Source organism: Mus musculus, chromosome 9, assembly GCF_000001635.26.
Source record: "Mus musculus strain C57BL/6J chromosome 9, GRCm38.p6 C57BL/6J".
In the NCBI taxonomy this organism is placed as follows: Eukaryota; Metazoa; Chordata; class Mammalia; order Rodentia; family Muridae; genus Mus; species Mus musculus.
This window is the reverse complement of record NC_000075.6, coordinates 39,992,219-40,002,486: the sequence shown is the minus strand read 5'-3', so window position 1 is coordinate 40,002,486 and position 10,268 is coordinate 39,992,219. Positions and strand designations below refer to the sequence as shown.

At 37.6% G+C, this 10,268-nt stretch overlaps 2 protein-coding genes across 2 annotated transcripts; one reads left to right on the top strand and one right to left on the bottom strand.

Moving 5' to 3' along the window:
• The first annotated feature begins 1,236 nt into the window (after positions 1-1,236).
• Olfr979 (olfactory receptor 979) lies at positions 1,237-2,281 on the top strand. The gene has a single exon (NM_147108.2). The coding sequence runs from the start codon at positions 1,262-1,264 to the stop codon at positions 2,195-2,197; it is 936 nt and encodes a 311-aa protein (NP_667319.1). The 5' UTR covers positions 1,237-1,261; the 3' UTR covers positions 2,198-2,281.
• Positions 2,282-7,739: 5,458 nt separating this feature from the next.
• On the bottom strand, positions 7,740-8,675 carry Olfr978 (olfactory receptor 978). Its single transcript, NM_147105.2, has one exon. It carries the CDS (start codon positions 8,673-8,675, stop codon positions 7,740-7,742), a length of 936 nt encoding a protein of 311 aa, NP_667316.2.
• Between the last annotated feature and the right edge of the window lie 1,593 nt (positions 8,676-10,268).

Genomic DNA, 10,268 nt, shown 5'->3' with positions numbered 1-10,268 from the left:
AAAGCCAGTATCAGAAAGTAACCATAATCCTAGTACAAAAACATGCTAGCAAAACATCTTCCTTCGCATTTTGTGGTTAAGAGAGCACATATACATCTTGATGTTCTTAATGATATATAAGTATAGAGGAATCAGGGGGTAAATATGTAGGAGCTTTCTGTTTTCTGGACTGAGGTAAGTCTACTATGTAGCTGATATTTTTATGTGATTTGGAGAGTCTAGAGAGACTCTTTGAGAAGCAGGCAGCCATGGGGCACCACTAAAGGAGAGGAACAAAGCCCTTGACAGCTTGCTGCCAGACTGGGAGTTTTCTGGAAACCAAGAGGCTTGACATATTACCTTTCTAAGATCCAGGAAAGGCAAGTCTTCAGTTCTTCAGAAAGACTAGTACCGTATACTCCACTGTCATTCCCTGGTTGCAGGTCAATCTTAGCTTGAATCTTTTCAGCTATGGAGACAATATTAGCATTGTTCAATAATGTGTATAATAGCAGTCGACTGAAATATGGCATAGGCTTCAAAGATACTCATTAATGTCAACAAGTTTTTGATTCTTGAAGTTTCTTTGGAGATCCAATGGAGAAAATGATTCTGGTAAGCAGAACTGTAAACAGACTCCAATATTGCTACACATGACTTCATTTTCCCTGAATAATCATGTTTTTCCAAATATGTACTCAGCTATTACTTATTTCACTGGTTCTCTGGCACCACACTTTATCTTGCCAATAGAAAAGTGATTCTCCAGGTGACAGAAAAGCACCTGCCATGCAGTGAAGTGGCCACCTGCTTAGGATTGGATAGGTCCTAGGGTGTCTTGTAGAATCCTAGGTTACTGGAATATGCTAAGAAGCATTAAACACATGAGAAGTGTGGATCTAAAATTGCACAAAATTAAGACTCATCACTGCTGTAATAGCACAAAACAAAATTCTGACCCTCCTCAGGTGAGATTATTCAATCAATTTTTCACCTTGAGTTTTAAGACAGATAAGTTTTACCATAGCAAGTCTGAGCCACAAAATGTTCAGAATCGCACATTTGTATGTTTTATGTAGCTGTGAGAATTCTTCGTGCTTCTAAATCAAACTAAAACAAAGATGTTTTCTTGTAACTTTTTCTTCTGGTATGCCACTGCTTGGATTTCTAGGTTTGCTTGGCACCACTGTGTAAGTCTAGTATTATGAAACATGGTTAATTATTTGTTAATGTCTGAGTTATTCTTATATCTCTATAGGGAGAATGATCCAAGGTGGAAGAAATGTCAAATGTGACTCTAGTGACCACATTCTTCCTCTCAGGTATTCCCCATCCACCAGCCCTGGACACCATGCTCTTTGTAGCCTTCTTGGTGATTTACATTCTCACTGTGCTGGGCAACTTCCTGATTCTGATGGTAATCAGGGTGGACTCCCACCTCCACACACCCATGTACTACTTCCTCACCAACCTCTCCTTTATTGATATGTGGTTCTCCACAGTCACAGTACCCAAAATGTTGATGACGTTGGTTTCCCCAAGGGGAGGGGCTATCTCCTTCCATAGCTGTGTGGCACAGCTCTATTGCTTCCACTTCCTGGGTAGCACCGAGTGTTTCCTGTACACTGTCATGTCCTATGATCGCTACCTGGCCATCAGTTACCCACTCAGGTACAGCAGCATGATGAGTGGGAGAGTGTGTGCCCTCCTGGCAGCAGGAACATGGATCACTGGTTCCCTGCACTCTGCTGTCCAGACTACATTGACCTTCCGTTTGCCCTACTGTGGTCCCAACCAGATCCAGCATTATTTCTGTGATGCACCTCCCATCCTCAAGCTGGCTTGTGCAGACACCTCAGCCAATGAGATGGTCATCTTTGTGAACATCGGGGTAGTGGCTTCGGGCTGCTTTCTTCTGATTTCGCTGTCCTATGTGTCCATTGTCTGCTCCATCCTGAGGATTCGTACTTCAGAGGGCCGGCACAGAGCTTTCCAGACATGTGCCTCACACTGCATCGTGGTCCTCTGTTTCTTTGTGCCCTGTGTTTTTATCTACCTGAGGCCAGGCTCCAGGGATGCTGTGGATGGAGTTGTGGCTGTTTTCTACACTGTGTTGACACCCCTACTCAACCCTGTTGTGTACACCCTGAGGAACAAAGAGGTGAAGAAAGCACTAGTTAAACTCAAAGACAAAGTAGCATATTCTCAGAGCCAGTAACCACTGGTAAATAGACTTTTCAGCTATTCAACATCAGCAATACAATTTAATTATGGTCCATCATTCAATCCAGCTTCTCCGGAATATTCAGTCTAATATTTTCTAAGGATTTTCTAAATTTAATTAGATCTCTGACATGTGACATATGTGATCATAGTTTGAGGTTTTGTCTCTTTGCAAATGAGTTGATTTTTGCTTAAAAGATAATGCCAACAAAACACTGTGAAATTGTCTCTATTGTTTTATGAGGTTGAATTTTCATTTGACCTGTTAGAATGCTCATTTTGGCTTTATTTCTATTCTGCTAATATGTTCAAGTACATAGTCATGGTCTCATTGCAATTAGCAGAGGTCATATTATTCTTTGGTTTAGTTCTTCAAAAACATTTTTTACTCTTTCAGTAGTACTGTGTTTGTTTATATGCATAGAATTGATAACATCCAAAACAATGCTTACAATATGTAATATATAGTTTCCTATGAATAATTTCTAATAGAAATACACTTGTGTATGAATATAAGCATGTAATCTTTTTATAAAAATTTAACTTCTGGAAATGCTCCATGTCTAGTGGGCAAAAAGTCAACTATATAAACATGTAAAAATTCAGTGAAATTATACTCTTGTATACTCCATAATGGAGTATTATAGAGCAATGGTCAATCTACAGCCCCTTATAACATGTATTTTAGAGTTATATCTTTTGCTATATTTGATATGATTCAACATCTAAACATCAAAATATGTTAAATACACAAATATATTGAATCATGACAAATATCATCAAAAATAAAGTCCTAGTCATCTACCCTCCTTACAACATAGTAGATACTTTTATATCACCAGGAGAGACACTTTCTCATTGGTAAAACATAGTGTGTAACTACAAGACAATCAGTGAAGGAAATGATCTCCAGTTATGTTTCTAGCTCAATACACATTTTGGGACCTGTGACTATCCAGGAAGAATTATGATGGAATGGGAAATTTATTATATAAAGTGTGCTAATTCTCAGACTAGATTGCCACATTAGGATAGAGCAAGAGGTTGGGGAAGATTGGAATAAATCAATCTCTTTTGGAGATGGCAGGATAGTTGCACTCATGAACTCAAAACATGTGTCGTTACACACAGGAGGTACACAAAATCCACCTACTCAACCTTTATGCAAGGAAGGAGGAGTGGAATAAAATCCCAGAAGCTGAGATGCTATTGAAAATTGATGCCTTCTAGACAAAGGGTAGTCAGTTCTCTCCAGTCGCTTTGTGCCTTATACTTATAAGTTGACAATTCTCCCGTAGATGGATGTGGGATTGTGTTAGACTCAGTGGGTCATTAATAAAACTTAAAATAAGACGTTATGAAATTGACAGAGAGATGCATGTGTCAGGTACTCAGGTTTTAGATGAGGAGGAAAAGGGCGAACATGATCCAAATACCTTTTATATTTATATGAATGTCTGAAAGAACATATCAAATATTATATCTAAGATGTTTTTATTATTATTATTATTAGGTTTTTTGAGACAGGGTTTCTCTGTATAGCCCTGGCTGTCCTGGAACTCACTTTGTAGACCAGGCTGGCCTCGAACTCAGAAATCCACCTGCCTCTACCTCCCAATTGCTGGGATTAAAGGCATGCGCCACCATGCCCAGATGCTTGCTTTTAAATATTAACATTACTTCAGTACTTCACTGTGCTGTTAAGGTTCTTGTGAACTCCTCCATTTTATCAGTATAGAAAGGATAGTTGATAATGTTACTGCACTTCTCCTTTTAAGCTGAAGATTTGTCAAATTCTTAACCATCAAAAATTTTGAATACTTTATAGGGCAAAAGGGATTTTGTTAATAGAAATAATTTTCATAAATTTGGGTATTGACCTAGATCAATCATAAAATTCCTCTTATAATAACCATAATGGCCCAATGTCATCAGAAGACATAAACGTTCAAAGTCATAAGCAAGAGATGTAACAATAAGGCAGTGGGGGAAAGGTAAGCTCAAAAAAAGAAAGGGTCTAAAATAAAGGAATATAGATCAGTGTTAAAATATAGAAAAAGCAAGTAAAGAACTGGTCTTTTTGATGACTGCTAGATACTGTCCTCTAGATGATCCTAATGGGAAAGGGATATGGTCAAGCTTTGATTCCACACTATCTGAAGACAAAATCAATATTTTGTAGTATATTTTATTAATACTATATTGTTTTAGACAACTTTTAGGCTACTTCTCTTTTGCATGTCAGGGTAATATCAGTGAATAACAGTAAACACCGACTTAAGAAGGCACCTATTTTTGATTAGTTATTGTTATGCATGGGGATATGATTTTTGCTTGTGTATATTATTTGCATAGAGAGTAATTTAATTTTCTCTTGACATTTACTGATACAGGAAAATATAAATTGAAACTCAGAATATCTATCTGTGTCCGTCTTTAAATGAGACATCTTCATGCAACTCAAAATAGATAAGGGATAAAGAAAATAATGATGAGGCACTGAGGAATGTGGGAAGGCATGAACCACCAGCAAAAGCTCTGAAAACAAAAGGACTGATTTTTAAAATTAATGAGTCATTTATAGTATTGAGGTAACTTAATTTTTTAAATATGTGTCTGTATTGATACTCCAAAGAGCTATCAGTATTGTTTTTAAAAAAATAATTTTAGAAGGAAGTTAAAAATAAGAAAAAAAATGCAGCTGAAGTTTGGTCTCCACATATGCAATGTTGAAACTTTAGAAAATCTTGAACCACATTACACAATATTTTTCTCTATTCCCTTGGATTTTTTTTTCTTCAAATTAACATCTGGCGAAGCACCAGACTACAAAAGTGTCTACAGAGGCCTGTGGGCAGGAATGGTAACCTGAATTTCCAAAATATAGTATGGGTATATTTATGACATATCTGATAGAATCTCTGAAAGTTTACGTTCTGAGCAAATGAAGTATTGAAAAGAATTTTAACTTATAAGCACTAACTGGATAACATGTAGGGACTCAAGTCCTTAAAGGATGCGGTAACTTTTATAATAATCCCGATGCTGATACTTGTGCTCAGCTCTGCTTTCTCAGCCATTAATCAATGCTGCAATTTCTTCAATTGTTTTAATTAAGTGACATCTAAATTCAAACATAGAAGACATAGAGCTTTAAGGCATGTTCTAGAGCTCCAGCGTGTGATTCTAGAAAGTTACAAAGCCCACGTGAGATGGCATGGTAAACTCATGGCACACCACAAAGTGAGGCAAGTCAGTCAGTCACCAACACCCAGGAAAGCTGATGGTTTTCTTATATAAGAAAATATATAAGCAGATGTCCACCATGTGGCTTTAAATGAAAACTTCACATAACATGCATAAAATTTATGAATGTGCCTTAAGTTCACAGAGCTTTTCATTTGTACATCAAATTATGTTCCGTTTGACTCTTTTAGTTCTAATGAGAGAAAAATTGGTCTCCAGAGACCCAAGCCAAATCATTCTACATTTCTTTTTATTGCATTAGAAACCTCAATCTCCAGATGAGATACGTAAGTCCACAGGGACTTGCGTCAACTGGTCAGAAGGCCAAGGTTGCTTGTCCCTGTTAGTCGGCTAGAAGGAGGATCTAGCTGGGCTGTCATAAGAGATTAACTATGAAATTTACAGTGTGAATCAACATTTTTCACACTGTGGGAAACGTTGCTAAAACAAAAACATATCTTATCCTCTTCCTGATAATTCCGGGGGACACTATCAAAGAGAGTGTTATATACTAAGTCATAGTTATCACCGGGCACAGTCTGGCTGCCCACAGCTGTAACTTACAGACTGAGGCAGGAAAACCGAAAGTTCAAAGCAACTTGGGCCACCTAAGGAGATGTTATCTCACAACACACAAACACACAAACAATCAAACAAACAAGTAAAACACTAGTGAGGGTAGACATTTAAGTTACAGTCAATGTCAGCTCAGTGTTTAAGTACTTCTGCACATTTGCTTTTGACTTTGCTAACTGAGAGGAGTTGTATGACTGGCCCTGGCCATTGCAGACCCTTGTGCAAAGGACACAACTTTATGACGGATGTGTGCCATGCTACCACAGTTAGTAGGATAATTCTTCTCAGCACAATGTCACAGTTTACTCAATGAAGCGATGATGGCAAGCAAGCACAATCGGATGTTCTTTCTTAAGCATTTCTGAAATGCAGTACGAACAAATATTAGAAGTCTGGGCACAAGCTATATTAGATTTCCAGCTTTACTTTCCTCATCTGCTAGAAGGAATGGCATGGATTGCATTAAGAGGGTGTATGTGATATGTAAACATTTTTTGAAAAATAATGCACACACATATATACACATACATACACATACACACACATACACATACACATACACATACACATACACATACACATACACATACACACACACACACACATACACACACACACACATACACATACACTTACACACACATACACATACACATACACATACACATACACATACACATACACACACACACACACACACACACACATACACATACACATATACATATACATGATTGTGGGGCTTATTTTGCAAAATTTACCTCCTAGAAAGTAACCAAAGTACACTTTATACTTTAAGTCAAAACAAATATAGCTTATGGAAGTAGCATAATTATATGAGAATCTGTTAATTTCTACAAGTTGGAGAATAAAACCAATGAGCACTTGTTTTTTTATTTTACTTTTTTATTTTTATGCCTAAGGATATTTGTTTTATTTTTATACTTAATATCTGTTCTATTTTCTTACAGAACAGAATTAAAATTTTTTGAAATGGTAACTTTGAACTTGAACACACTGTCAGGAATTTTTCATAGACATACAGCTGATAGCTATTATCAGTAATCAATAGAAAGCATGCAATGTATATATCACATTCACTGACATATGTTTGCCCTCAAAGCCTTGGTTTTTCAAAGTATTAGAAAATAAAGACCTATATAATTTTATCTCATGAAAAACAAATAAAAACAGATTGGGAAATAAACTGTTTTGTTGAGTGTTTTCTAAAATGTCCATTTCCTCATAAGCATATTATGTCATTTAGTGACTGTATTATATATATATATATATATATATATATATATATATATATATATATATATATATATATTTTATTTTTGCAATGTTTAAACATACAAAAAAGGATATTCCTGGAGGTCTTATTTCAACTGAGAAAACATACTGCAGGAGTGTCACGCTGGATTGCAAATTTTGCAATGTGTTTGTAAAGTATTAAAATTAAACTGTTTTCCTGACGTGCTCCCCATCCTGCAAAAGCCAGGTAAGAGTGTGGTCTTTCTGCTGAGACAGGTTCACAGGGTATTTTCTTTGGGATTCTTACAAGTATTTATCAAGAAACGAAAACATTATCAGTCACTTCATTAAAAATTAGGACTAGACGTTTGAATAGCTCTTTGAAATTCTCATGGTGACATCAGCCACACAGTTTAAACACAGATGTTGCAGATGTTAAGAGTATTCATCCTCACGTATTATTTATCCTGAGGAAGCACAGACCCATATTTTATTTTCAACAGTGCTTTCTTCACTTCTTTGTTCCTCAGGGTGTACACAACAGGGTTGAGTAGGGGTGTCAACACAGTGTAGAAAACGGCCACAATTCCATCTACAGCATCCCTGGAGCCTGGCCTCAGGTAGATGAAGAGACCAGGGCCAAAGAAACAGAGGACCACGATGCAGTGTGAGGCACATGTCTGGAAAGCTCTGTGCCGGCCCTCTGAAGTGCGAATCCTCAGGATGGAGCAGACAATGGACACATAGGACAGCGAAATCAGAAAAAAACACCCCGAAGCCACTACCCCGATATTCACAAAGATGACCATCTCATTGGCTGAGGTGTCTGCACAGGCCAGCTTGAGGATGGGAGGTGCATCACAGAAATAATGCTGGATCTGGTTGGGACCACAGTAGGGCAAATGGAAGGTCAATGTAGTCTGGACAGCAGAGTGCAGGGAACCAGTGAACCATGTTCCTGCTGCCAGGAGGGCACACATTCTGCCACCCATCATGCTGCTGTACCTGAGTGGGTAACTGATGGCCAAGTAGCGATCATAGGACATGACTGTGTACAGGAAACACTCGGTGCTACCCAGGAAGTGGAAGCAATAGAGCTGTGCCACACAGCTGTGGAAGGAGATAGCCCCGCCCCCTGTGGACACCAAAGTCATCAGCATTTTAGGCACTGTGACTGTGGAGAACCACATGTCAATAAAGGAGAGGTTGGTGAGGAAGTAGTACATTGGTGTGTGGAGGTGGGAATCCACCCTGATCACCGTCAGGATGAGAAGGTTTCCCAACACAGTAAGAATATAAATCACAAGGAAGATCCCAAAGAGCATGGAGTCCAGGACTGGTGGGTGGGGAAGACCTGAGAGGAAGAATGTGGTCACTATGCTTGTGTTTGACATTTCTTCATATGGATTATGGCCTTCATATGGATTATTTTCACTGATGGAGAACACCGAATAGAATTATTTTATATATATTGTATAGACACCACAGTCCAAAGGAATTGTTGATTTCTTATTCCATTCATACCCCTGTTAGCCATAAGAAAAGAATGCTAAATTTATATGAAATGGTTGACTTTTAACAAGAGGAGTAAATTAAGTACTCTTTCTTTTTATAATTAGAGAAAATATGTTCAAATAATAGTTAGTGCTAATAACTTTCTCCCAGCACCAATGTCCATTCAAATAGCCTTCTCTCTCTTTTTTTTATCATATGCCTGCAAAGATACACACACACACACACACACACACACACACACACACACACACACACACACACACATATTCATTTTTTTCCTTTGATCATTAAATAAACATAGATGATGAAATTTTACAGCATTCTTCCTCCTGGATAGAAGCTGCTCTCTGGTCAGCAGCGGATACAAGGAAGGCATGCGTCTGCAACATGATTATGCTGTTAAGTGCCTGCCTTTTTTCCTGTGTCCTGCCTTTCTGGTCATATGAAATGCTGAAGACTACCACAGGGATGGAGGGAGCACATCTACTCTATTTCTTTTTATCACTCCAGGACTTTGAGTTAGTGTTCACTCTATGGGATCAAATTATCTCTGCATTTTGAGATGCTCATGAAATATTGTGTTTCAGATGTAAAGAGACCTAAACTTCGACTCATCTTTAAGTATCAGATCTGAATGAAATGTAACAATACAAGATACTTTGAAATCTAAACATTCAAATTGTCTATATATAGTCTGAAAATTATTTTTACTCGTTGGTGAGATATCTGAGACAAGAATTAATTTTTTTTAAAGAGCAGACTGGGTGTCTAATAAATAATATACTTACATGTAAATAGCAGTGAAAAGTTACAGAAGCTAAATGGAAATCTAGCCAGAATTCTAGATCAAATCCAATCAAAAGAAATATCACTTGCCCAGTGCTTAGGATACCTCTGCACTTTTTATCCTTGCCTCTCTACCAGAAGCAGTCTTTTCCTGTGTGGAAGTCAAGTGGATTTGGGTTGAATGCTTAGAGGTGAAATGCTATGGTGTACAGACAAAGTACTTAATTGACTGATGCAGTATATAATAGACTTTTATTAAAAACACACAGTGTTAGTTAAGCCAAAACTAAAGCAATAGGAACTGATTTCAAAAACAAAACCGTGAAGAATCTAAGAGTTCCACCTGAATATATTGAAGAATTTCCAGTGTGACCAGCCAGGAAGGAAGTATTGAGTTTAGACACCATGGGCTACTTACCAGTTACGGAGGTCTGCTTAGGATCACTGGGTAGACATTAAACTTTAAAGAACCTTTATGCCCTTGATGAGCAGTAGCCATTCTTCCCCCTCATGGTTAAAAACACAGTAGAAAAAAAACATAAAAGCAAGAACTTTTGGAACCAGAGCTTAGAACTGGGGTTGATAACTCAAGAGATAAGAATTTGGCTTTAGATTCCTCATTGGTAAGAATATTTCAACATTATTATAAACATTGAAAATTCTACCCAAATCCATGTGTGCAAGCC